Here is a 12,497-nt window from a genome sequence, read left to right as displayed (position 1 = left end):
TGTAGTACACATCCTGTGCATGCGCCAATCTTCAAACATCGGGGATGCATGCAAACCATCGGGTTTGCATACATCTCTGAATGAGGTCCTTAGCATACTTGCCTACCCTCCTGATTTGGTCGGGAGCCTCCCGAAAATCGGGTGCCGCTTCCGACCTGCCAGGAAGACAGGCAATCCTCCTGGCCCCCGGCGATGTGCCCGCACCCCCCCGCGCCTTTAGGTACAAACCCCGGCAGCAGGGGGGCCGGTGACGCGATTCACGCTGAATCGCGTCATCGTGGCTCCGCCCCCGCTGCACAATGCCATTAATCGCGGCATTGTGAAGATGGGGCGGAGCCACGATGACGCGATCGCGCTGTCACGCCCCATGCTCCGCCCCCAATGCTGCGTCATGTGCCGGGCCCCGCCCCCTTTGGCAGCGTCACGCCCCCAGCCCTGTAAGCCCGACAGCTCCCTCCCGGAAGGAGGGAGCCAAATGTCGGCAAGCATGGTCCTTAGTTTCCAGCAATAACCTGTGTACAATTATTTAACTGATATAAAATAGAAAGAACTGTAAACATAAACTGTTAATAAACCCTAAAGCATAGCTGCCTGCTCTCGGTCCAAATCGGGTGGCGCTCTCAGTCACCCGGAAAAGCGGGTCTTCTGGCTGCCTACCCTCTGACACCCCTGCCATCCCAGACATACCCCTGCAGCAGGGGGCCTGGTAATCTCAGCATTGTATAGCTGGAACGGGGCCACGATTAAGCGATCATGTGGTCACGCCCCGCCGCTCCACCCCTAATGCCGAGTAATGTCCCCGGCCACCTAATCCGCGCCATGTCCTTTCGCTATGCCGACCTGACGGCCCTCTCCCGCAGATGGCAGCCAGAATGTCGGCAAGTATGCCATAAAGAGTATAACAATAACCAATATACTGCTCAGTGATATTGCAATATAATTGTATTGGTAACATAAAACCTCTGACATGCGCAGTAATCCCCACCATGCTTCTCCTGTACAGCACCATGGTGAATGCATGTGAATAATGATATACAGGGGTTGATGAAGAGTTGGTAGCAAAATGGGTATAAAAAATAGCATGGAAAAATAGCTGATTTCCGCTCATATGCAGAGGTGCTGGGAGGGGGGGGGGGGAGTTGGTTTTACTTAGCCGGACCAAGTTTAGTTAGAGGGGCCCCGCGGTGGCCTGGGTCAGAAACTGCCCCCACTGCTCTGCCCACTACCATTATGTCTGCATAGCAGCGCAGTCGCATATCGTTCAGTAAAAAGAGAGGAGACTGCTGCTGCATTAGTCTCCTCTCACTGGGGTCTATGCACTAAGCCTTGGATGGAGATAAAGTGTATGGATATAAGGTACCATCCATAACTGTCATTTTTCAAACACAGCCTGTGAAATGGCAGTTAGGAGCTGGTTGGCTAGTACTTTATCTCCGTTCACTTTATCTCCATCCAAGGCTTAGTAAATAGACTCCAGTGCCTGATGTGCAGCTGTGGCTGCGCTGCTATGCAGATGTGGTCACAGCGGTGGTGGACAGAGAAAAGTGTCCTCCTGGAGCCACCCTCCCTCTCCCCTGGAGCCGCCCCCTGTGCGACACCACAAACTAGTTTATTCACTTTATTGGGGGGAGGGGGACGTGACAACATCTCTTTGGAATTGGCCAGGGCCACCGCCAGTACCACGTCTTGTAGTGAGCCCCGGGGTTCGCGCATGCGCAATGGGGAAACATTGAGCCGTTTGCGAGCGCTGTGTGCTCGCGAGCAGGCTCTGAATCAGGCACAATGTGTTATCACATGCCTGGTAATCTCTTTCAGGTCCTAAGTCTTAAAACAGCATATCTGTGACTACATGTTCCAATGAAAGCCATCATCACTCTCAGAGGAAAATTTCTAATTTACAATAGGAGGAACTATATGGGAGAAATATAATAAACAGTGATTTGTGAAATCGATGACTTTCGATGATTTTTGTACCGTGATTTAAATCAGCAACTTTTTTAAAGGCAATACCAGACATGTTTTGTCTTTGCAAAAATTCGCCCCTCTAAATCCCACAGCAGAAATCGCACTGCAGTTCCAGAGATGTAAGTTATATGCATAGTACCAACTACTAGCATTAAGCTGTGGCACATTACATAATCCCAGAATAATACATGTTTTAAGAGTAGACAGGCTTAATTAACCAGCGCCTTCCTAGCTATGGTTGAAGTGCAACTTGTTGCTCTATCCATCAAGTGACATAGTACAGAACAAAGGCTTTTCAATTTGCCAGGAGAGATATTATTGTTCTAGAGTCCACTGACATCTAACTAAGTTAATTGTTAAGTTTATCTTCCTGGAAAATGTTTTTTATAGACTTCTCCTTATTAAATGTTTTGACTAAACCAGTATAAGTCTGGTGCCCTAGCTCCATCTACTGGTGAAAAACAAAATATACAAAACTGTTCACATAATGAACACGGTGCCAGATTCAGCACAGGAAGGAATTGCAAAACCGCACATAAGCTTTAGCTTTGCAATTCCATCCTTGAGATTATGGTAATGCAGCAGGTGGTGTCATGCCTCCTGCATGTATTAATGATCCGACCTGCGTCCTTGGATGCAGCATCAAATAATCTGCATGATCCTCTGCCGGCTCAGTGACCATGGTGTCACGCAGGCCGGCCATCGCAGGTCAGGAAAAGTGACCAGGAAATCTCCCTCAGCCGATGGAGGTCCTGGTCTCTTCCCTCCCTCCCAACGGTAGTGACACGCCACCATTTTGGTAAATGGAGGCTGACACTGACACCGTGTCACCAAAGTGCAGTAGACTGTCAGTCACTGAAAGTTTGCTGCTGAACTGCGTGCGATCCCACAGACCGGCGGTACTGCACATGTGTAGTACAGGTCCGGCGTATATGCAGATTCCCAACCATCGAGAATCTGTGATCAGCAGAGCACTAATGTGCATTGCTGAATCAGCCCTACTGACAATACTAAATGGAGTAAATTAAATCTTATTTTGCAAAGGAATGTTGTTAAATGTTAATTTTGATATGAGTGTTGTCAAAATGTAACGTTAGATTCAGACAGCAATCTGGCAGTTCTGGGACTTGCCAAACGATATAACCTCAACTCTATGGTATGCTGAATAGAAATGTTATGTGAACCAGGTCACTACACGCCACATGGAACATGACAAAATCACACTGAGGGGGAGGTGTATCAAACCTTAGAGAAATAAGTGGAAAGGGATGAAGTAACAATCAATCAGTTCCTAACTGTCATTTTACAGCTGTGTTTGAAAAATGGCAGTTAGGAGCTAATTGGTTGGTACTTTATCTCTCCAAGGTTTGATGCATCTCCCTCTGCGTGCGTTTTACCAGCACACTTTTTCTATTTCAAGCACCCTCCTTCAGTGCAGTGTGCGGCATTGCAGCTGCAATGGTCAGCGATAGGCCCCACACTTGTGACTTGGTTGTACACAACTGTTGGCTGGCCAGAACTGCTATTTACTCCCACTCTGGTCTTGGTTAGATTGCACTATTTAGTGGTGCATTGAGGTCACTATTTAGTGGTGCATTGAGGTCACTATTTAGTAGTGCATTGAGGTCACTATTTAGAGGTGCATTGAGGTCTGCTGCAACATTGTTATCTCTCAAATAAGAGAAACAGACTGATATGAACGTTGTCTTGTAATGACCCCCATAGCACCTGCAAATCATGCATTTTACTGTTAATGAAAGACATGCATCTCAATAAAGATTAAAAGTCTCTCATGACCTATATTTTGAATTTCTTTTTGTATTTATAAAATATAAATATTAATAAATTGTAAAAATATTCTTGTCACAAAACGTTACCTACCTCCTACAATGGTGCTAGTAAGTCATTATTTTATTTTATTTTTCAAATAATCCCTTTATCACCTCTCAGCTCTTCTGTCAATCTAATTGAGAAAAATATCCTCATGGAATTACATTATGGCACAATATGAGTAACTTCATTGGGCATAGTCTGAAAAAGACTAACATGGATATTACACAGGGCAGGCAAAGAGATAGCAGACTGAACCCCTAAGTTTGCTCATTGCTTTTCCAAGGGGACAATATGCTATGTAACATACATCTAACCCTGTGTGATACATTCCAACATTTGAAATTCTGCTAGCGCAGAGTGAACGGCAAACGCTGATAAGTGGCATGGTAATGCGATGCCTGGGTCGTATGTGTGAGCATTGTACGAGGCCTAGTTTTTCTGATGCTTTAGGCTGCCTTTGCTTCAGCTCGCCTGCATTTTTGAGTGCACACACTCACAGTGGTACGTTTGATTCACTTCCCAACAGTTCATTATAATCAGAACAAAAATCTTGACAATTGGGATGCCGGGAAAGTCACCTAGAATTCGGTTTGACCTGCTTAAATTCAGAGTGATATCTGGTATGCTGTGATAGGCAGAATAACCCTAAATAAAAGATATGAGGCTACTCCCCGGGGGGAGGTTAGGGTCAGGCACCCCCGGGGGGAGGTTAGGGTTAGGCACCCCCCCGGGAGACTTAGGTTTAGGTTGCGGGGAAGGGGGGGTTAAGTTTAGGCACAGAGGGGGGTTAGGGTTAGGCACTTGGGGGAAGGTTAGGGTTAGCCACCCCTAAGGGAGGGTTAGGGTTAGGGTAGGGAGTAGGGTTAGCAGTAAAAGATATGAGGCTACTGTAACTTTTATTCCACCAAACTTGGTCCCGATTTATGCATTGTCCACTGACAACCTGCATTATGATAATTATATTATTGAGAAGCAAAAAGGAATATGTCATACAGCACTAGGTTCTAGATTCTGTTTACATTATTCAGCAAAACCAATTTCGTGCCATAATTCGCTATGGAACAGCTTTGTTAGGATTAAAGTGACAATTTTATACAGATAATGGCGTCCATGCAAGCAGGATAGATTTTAGGTATGTTCTTACTCAATCACAAACTCAGTTCTGAAATGCCCTAAAACAGAGAAATGATTAAAGCCTGGCTGAATGAGCTCACAACTAAAACTACAGTTCATCATCTGAGAACCATGATTCAAATAGTTCAGCAATTGAACTAAAATTCAGAGTTATCAATTGAACATCAATTTTAAGGATTCAACCTTGATTATATTTTTTTTTTTTGGGGGGGGGGTCTTGGAGAATGTGCTTGTTTTTAATATTCGGGAAAGGTATTGCCCAATTTCCTGTTATTCTGAATGTAATTTTCTGTATTTATTCACCAAACAAGCTTCATGGGGGTTGTAGTGGCCTAATGCAGGTCATACATCCCCAATTCTTTGTTCTGCAGATGCCGATCAGAGATCATAAATGCAGATCCACGGCCATCGATGATCGGCGATCCATTGGTGGAGGGTGAAATCCCTGACTCGCCAATTCCAACCATTTTCTGGTTGGAATCGGGGATTCGAGTTTTTCAACATGTTGGATTTCTCCGATCCCCCAACCCCGGTGTCAGCAGAACGGGGAAATTGTGTAATTCATCGCAGATTTTTGGGTCCCATAAGTTTCCTCCAAACTTTACATATGGAAATACTGAGATGTGCTCTCTCCTAACTATCCTCGTTTCTCAGCTCAGTTCCTTTTGTCCACTTACAACAATGCTCCTTTAACTGAAACTCATGATGCTCCAAGGTAAAGAAGAACAGTAAGCATAAGTAGGCATTCAAAACGATACTAACCCTTGCTCAGCCCAATATTATATAAACTATATAGAAATGCTGGCAAGTAAATTACAACCTAAAAGAGAATACCACTGCCTGCATCTCCCTTACCTTTCAGAAGTTCATAGGATCGTTTTAAATCATATTTACGGGCCCTTATGAATCTCAGAAAGAAGCAATTATCGTTTCCGGTCACCTTCTCCGCAACCACTCGGCAGAGGTCGTCTCCAGTGCTGGCTTTTTCTTGCACTAGCTCTCGAAGTTCTTTTATAGCTAAATCTCGCTTCTCATCAGTCTCGTTTAGCTCATCTTTAGCCTTAAAATGGAGAAGAAAACCAAAATATTATACATCTTAGAAAATATAATCAATAGGCATTTTGCTATAAATAGTCGGCCTGATTCAGAGATGTATTTTTATTGAGACGCCCACCGGCAGCTTCACAAATCCATGTGACTGCGTACAAAGAGGCAGCTTGGACGCAGGTCAATCGATTATCAGACTTCTGAGTAACCCTATGGTCCTGCAGAATGGCCGCGGGAACAGAGACCCTGGAGCCATTTTTACTGTGTACAGGATGGCAGTCACAGTCAGAAACACTCCCCAAAAATGGTCGTGAAACGCCTTTATTTTCGACACCACCCCCACGTTGACGCCCACAAACGGTCGGCATAAGTAGACCACCGATAATTGCTCAACTGTGTAAACATCGGCACTGCATCCATCACTGAATCAGGCCCTGTGTCCCTAAACGTCTATGGTTTTATAAATAAACTTATTACTGTATGAACAATGCTATTGAGGATTGTTTTCTATCTCTTCTGTGTTCTGCTTCAAATGTATTTCTGGCGGACAACAGGCACGTGCAGGTAGTAGACAAAAGATGGAAACACCATGGAAAGGTCATTTGATGGAGCGTTGAGCCACCACGTGTGGCCAGTATAGTCCGTGTGTGTGTGTGGTGGCATCAAATCTACCAATTTTGGAAATTGTGCAGGAAGGATTCTTCATCGTAATCCTAGAAGGAAGTAAATTGATGATCCCTAGTTGATAGTGGTGGAAAATACGGTTTCAACAGAATATCTGATAATTGTTTATTTTGGTTCAATGGTGGCTCACAAAGCCATGACATTGGGTGACTACACACTCTATGGATGGGGGTGTATTGTCATCATGACAATGTCCACTTCCTCCCATGCACAAGACACCCATCTTTGTAGGAAATAAATATTGCAACATGGGGAGAAGGTGATCACTCTGTGCCATTAAGTAATGATTAGCAATTACCTTACCTTCTAAGGGAATTATATGACCCAATCCTTGTATGGAACATGTGCCTGCAACATTACAGATCCCTCACTGTTAGAAACAAGCACTCAGGGCTGGAGATTCCTATAGGTTCTTTATCATGGAGCAACACATGCACTAGTCCATTTCTCAAAAACATAGTAAAGATAAATCATCTGACCGTATCACCTTCCTCCTGTGCCCCATAGTCTATTGCATGTGTTCTTTGCACCACTGTACTCACACCACTGTACTCACATGCATAAATGATTTATGCATTACAACCCATCTTTGATATTCATCTCTATGGATTTATTGTATGACTGCTTTTTATTAGCTCGCTGCTGGCTGCACAGCTGAAACTTGCAGTCAACTTATCCGCAGTTATCCGCCTGTTTAGTTTGCACTTCAAATTAATGCACAGTGATTATGATGCTATGATGATATGTGCTCGTGACCACTAATGCCCTTATTGAAATTTTTTTTCCTCTGGGTTCCATGCTGGCATCACCAGTCACTGTACAGTATGCTAATCATTACCAAGTTGAGCTACATGCTTCAACAATCAATGGTTTTTCAAAGTCATTGATGTCTCCAGCTATGGTAACCATTATTATAAGGAACCTTAGCAATCCATCTTATTTATACATGAGCTGTACATACTGGATGTAATTGACTTCATTAACGAAAGAGCCACATCTGTGTGCTTACACTATGCTTGTTGTTCCTCATGTAAGTTTGCACATTTGTTGTCCACTACATGAACATTTCTGTCATCTTAAAACCTCAATAGCTGTGAGCACCAATGCTAACTGGTCACATACATGTGTGCCCTGAGATTTCCAGTTAAGCAGCTTATTTATATTAATCAATTACATGATCAAGATACACTTGTTTTTCCAGCACATCCCACAGATGCTCGATGGGATTGAGATCTGGGTAATTTGGAGGCCATGTCAATACCTTGAACTCTTTGTCATGTTCCTCAAACCATTCCTGAACAATGTTTGCAGTGTAACAGGGTGGGTTATACTGCCGTAAGAGGCCACTGCCATCAGGGCATACAATTGCCATGAAGGGTTGTAGTTGGTCTACAACAATATTTAGGTAGATGGTACTTGCCAAATTAATATCCACATGATTGCCAGGGCCCAAGGTTTTCCAGCAGAAAATTACCCAGAGCATCACACCACCGCCAGCTTACCTGCTTCCCATAGTGCATTTGGGTACAATCTCTTCACCAGGTAAAAGACACACATGCACCCTGCCATCCTTAATATGTAAAAGAAAATGTAAAAGAAAATGTGATTCATCAGACCAGTCCACCTTCTTCCATTGCTCCATGGTCCAGTTCTGCTGCATGCCCTTTTGTAGGCGCTTCCAGCAGTGGACAAGCATGGGTGCTCTGACTGGTCTGTGACTATGCAGCCCCATATGCAAGCTGCGATGCACTGTGTGTTCTGACATCTTTCTATCATAGCCAGTACAGTATTAACTTATTGAGGAATTTGTTCTAGAGTAGCTCTTCTGTGGGATCGTACCAGATGGCTAGCCTTCGCTCCACAAGCACATCAACAAGCCTTGGGCGCCAATGACTCTGTTGCCGGTTCTTCAGTTGTCCTTACTTGAAAACTTTTGGTAGGTACTAACCACTAAATTTTGGGAACACCCTACAAGACCTGCCATTTTAGAGATGCTCTGACCCAGTCATCTAGCCATCACATCCGGCCCTTGTCAAAGTCACTCAGATCCTTTCCAATTTTTCCTGCTTCCAACACATCAACTTCAAGAACTGACTGTTCACTTGCTGCCTAATATATCCGACTAGTTTACAGGTGCTATTGTAACGAGATAACCAATGCTATTCACTTCTCCTGTCAGTGGTTTTAATATTATGGCTGATGGGTGTACTTGTAGCTGTCACCTTTTTCTCATGGTTTACCTTCTGCACTGTGTGTTCTGGAAGCTTTTCACATTTGCCAAAGACTGGGCCATGGTCTTTGGTAGTCAGCCGCTCTAGCTTGGTACGGAGAGACTGCTCCTCCTCAGAGACAATACGATATGTTCCAGTCTGAAAGCATGGAAAGCACACTAGTATTGCTTGCAGCCAAAGACACAACATGTCTCTTATGTAAGATGACCATATAGCAATGAAAAAATAATACTGTCCACATTCTACAACGTCGTAATCATGTGATATTGCGCAATCTGATTATTTCTACATTGAAGTTACACCTTTAGAATTGTATAATGTATATTACTACTATTATCTTGTTTATAGTGGCAACATATTACACAGCTTTTTACAGGGAACGTTTAATCCTTCACATTCTCTACTTGTCAGAACAACCGTCTCCCCCTTCTCTTCTGGTTCATCACCTACATTTTGAACTACTCTGTCCGTGTCTCTACTCATGCCACATCCTGACCGCTGCTATCTTTTGGGGTTCCTCAAGACTCTATTCTTGGCCCTCTGCCTCTCTGATATATACCTCAGTTCTCAGGAAATGTACTCCATTGATCAATACTACCATCTCTACACAGATGACACTGGGAAGAAAATTAGTATAGACCTCCAAACTGTGCACCTGGTATGAGATCATAGAAAGCCTGTGCTCGTTTCTCAGGCCCTCCACCCGGACCAACAGTAGGAAACAATAAAAAAGAACAATGAGGGTATGTAATGGGCATTATAAAATGTTTGAATATTTATAGGGACTTCCATTTTGTGATGACTGGAAGTTCTTTCTCAATTCAAGTTATGGATTTTCATGAACATAAAATGTAGAAGGAAACAGCAACAGTGTATTATCCTCACATTATTGAAATTACGCATATAGTTGAATGGCCTTAATCTTATACCCCTTTTACACCGGAGCTAAAACCCGGGTTTTTGAAGGGTTAACCCGGGCAGCTCCCTGGTGTAAAAGGGGTGAGTGTTGGATCACCGGGTCGAGTGACCCGGCAATCCAACCCAGGTAACTAGCAGGGTTTAACACGGGCTTAGCCCGTGAAACCCTGCTGTGAGAACAGCACACTCCGGGTCACGATGACCTGGAGTGCACTGCTAACCGGCCGATTGGTCCGGCTTCAGTGGCACTTGGAGATGATGTCATCTCCAAGCGACCACTTTCACTACGGAAAAGCCGGGTCTATGCAGACCCGACTCCGGTGTGAGCGGCACCGACTCGGGAATATCCGAGTCAGCGCCGGCAAAATTCCGGGTCTGATCCGGATAGGAACTTTGTTCCAACTCCAGGTCAGACCCTGAATATAGGTGGAAAAGGGGTATAAGTGGAAGAGATGGGGTGAAAAACCCCTTCGGTCATATTCTTACATCAACATGGATGTGAATTGGTATTTCAACACGAAATAACTTGGTTGTGATTCACCAATAGCAATCTTTCTGGTAGATACCCCTCAGTTTCCCTAATATGAAAGCTATGGAAAACAGACAATAGTGTGATATCATACAAACTATTTATTCTTCTCTTAATAAAATAAAATAAAACATGATATAAAAAGCTCAAACCTGAGCAAATTAAAAGGAAGAAAAAGGCTCCAGATCAACTTTCTTTAGGTCTGGACTGGTGAACAAGACTGGTAGAAGTGGACTTTATATTAGTCCAACCCTGAAGTGCCAATGCGTTTCATGCACTTAAGGCAGTATCTGGTGCTTCATATTCTCTACCAGTCTTGTTCAACAGCCCAGTGTGAGGTTCTGGTTTTGTTGTGGACCTGGGGTGGTATTAGGAGCAGACACTGAAGCAGACAAAGGAAAATGTGGAACTTTTAATGAGTGGTTTAGTAGATATGAATATGGCAACACAAAAGTCCAGATAGTACTAAGGTGCTCTTGGAACTGTAGTGAGGCAATGGGAAAAAGTCCAGGTAGTGACAGACAGGAGACAGTCCAGTATTCCAGGTTTTGTGAGGTTGAAGTGAAGTGCAGTGGTAATACAAGTGGAGGCAAGGTGCAGGGTACAGGAGACTGAGGTACTCAGGCAAGGGAGAGGTAAATGAAGGAGGCAGGGGAATCCAGCGGGGAAGGAGTAGGCAAGGTGCAGCAGGCTTAGGCAGGGATTCCAAAGACAGGTGTACGAGCACAGGAACTCTCTCTCAGCTTCCGCTGAGAAACACGTTGCACTGGCAATGAAAGGAAGCTCTGAACTCCCTTAAATACACAGTGCTCTGCCGTGACAGGTCAGAGAGAGAGCACATGACACACCAGGATAGGGCGACTAGGTCACATGGCCAGAGGCAAGATGGCAGCGCCCATGCCGAAGCGGAACGGAAGCACCGCCAGGCCTAACCAGCCCAGAATGACAACATGACCGCATAGGACCACGCACAGCCAATGCTCCCCGCCAGGCACCAGCACCACCGCCAGAAGCCCCTCGCCATAGCGTCCTAACAGGTATTACCTGCCGACCGCCATGCCGAGAAACCCTGGTCGTGACACCCAGGTCTGGAGAGGGAGACTTTTCCATTTTGCTCATGCTGATTTCCATATGGACTCTTTTATGAGGACAACCTTAATTTGCTTAGGCTTGAGCTTTATATATATGTTTCATGTTTTATGCTATTTTCTTATGAGAAGAATAAATAGTTTGTATAGTATCACACTAGTGCCTGTTTTCCATAGCTTTCATATTTGGGAAACTGAGGGGTACCTACCATGTTTCATGTTAAAATGAGTATTCACATCCATGTTGATGTAAGCATATAACCAAAGGGGTTTTTCAACCCATCTATTATCTTCCACTAAGTATAATGCCAATACACTATACAGTATGTGTCATTTCAAGTGTGTGAGCATAATACACTATTGCTGTTTATTCTTACATTTGATGTACGTGAAATGTAACAACTTGGATTGACAAAGAGCTTCCAGTCATCAGACAAGGGAAGTTCCTATCTGTATCGTTATTCACACATTTTATAGCTTCCACCCTCATATTTCTCTATATCATTTTCCATACAGATGACACCTAAATCTACCTCTTGTCCCCTTATCTCTTCTGTTTTGTGATCCAGGAATCAGATGACCCAGTGCTACCTAAGGCTCCCTCACCATTGACAGCATCACATAGTTATATGTTCCATGTAACCACTGCCTAGATGTCATATTCCGCCCTCAATTTCACTCCATACATCCAGGTCCTCACACTGTCATGTCGCCTCCTCTGCTTTTAAAACATTGCTAGAATACGCCCCATTCTCAATCTGGATTTAGCAAAATCCTTATCCATACTCTCATTATCTCCCTCCTTAACTACTGCAGCCTCCTCTTATTTGGACTTTCGCTCACCAGTCTACCCCCACTACTATCCATCCTTCCCCTCTTGCTGCACCACTCTGCCAATCCCTACACTGGCTCCATAAAGAGTAGTCTCCAGAATCTATTTCAAGCTACTCACCAAAACATTTGAATAGATTATTGTTTATGAACAGGAAATCAGAGACAAACAAAATAATAATACTCATATTTGAGTAATAACTAGTTTATTAGTTGACAGAACACAAAGAGAATTGG

The 12,497-nt window shown here is 44.0% G+C and overlaps 1 protein-coding gene across 2 annotated transcripts in view; it reads right to left on the bottom strand.

The window, feature by feature from the left end:
- The window catches only part of RLBP1 (retinaldehyde binding protein 1), a 42,288-nt gene that overhangs the window by 16,099 nt on the left and 13,692 nt on the right, over positions 1-12,497 (bottom strand). For both annotated transcript variants that reach the window (XM_088452835.1, XM_088452834.1), the window contains exons 3-4: positions 8,904-9,032; positions 5,788-5,992 (exon numbers count right to left, since the gene is read on the bottom strand). In XM_088452835.1, the coding sequence (XP_088308961.1) occupies positions 5,788-5,992; positions 8,904-9,032 (334 nt within the window). The remainder of the gene's footprint in view (positions 1-5,787; positions 5,993-8,903; positions 9,033-12,497) is intronic.

The sequence above is a fragment of the Taudactylus pleione genome, unplaced genomic scaffold (genome assembly GCF_031769625.1).
Source record: "Taudactylus pleione unplaced genomic scaffold, aTauple2 ptg000556l, whole genome shotgun sequence".
NCBI classification, from domain to species: Eukaryota; Metazoa; Chordata; class Amphibia; order Anura; family Myobatrachidae; genus Taudactylus; species Taudactylus pleione.
Note: the sequence above shows the minus strand (reverse complement) of the source record. Positions and strands in the feature narration are given on the sequence as shown.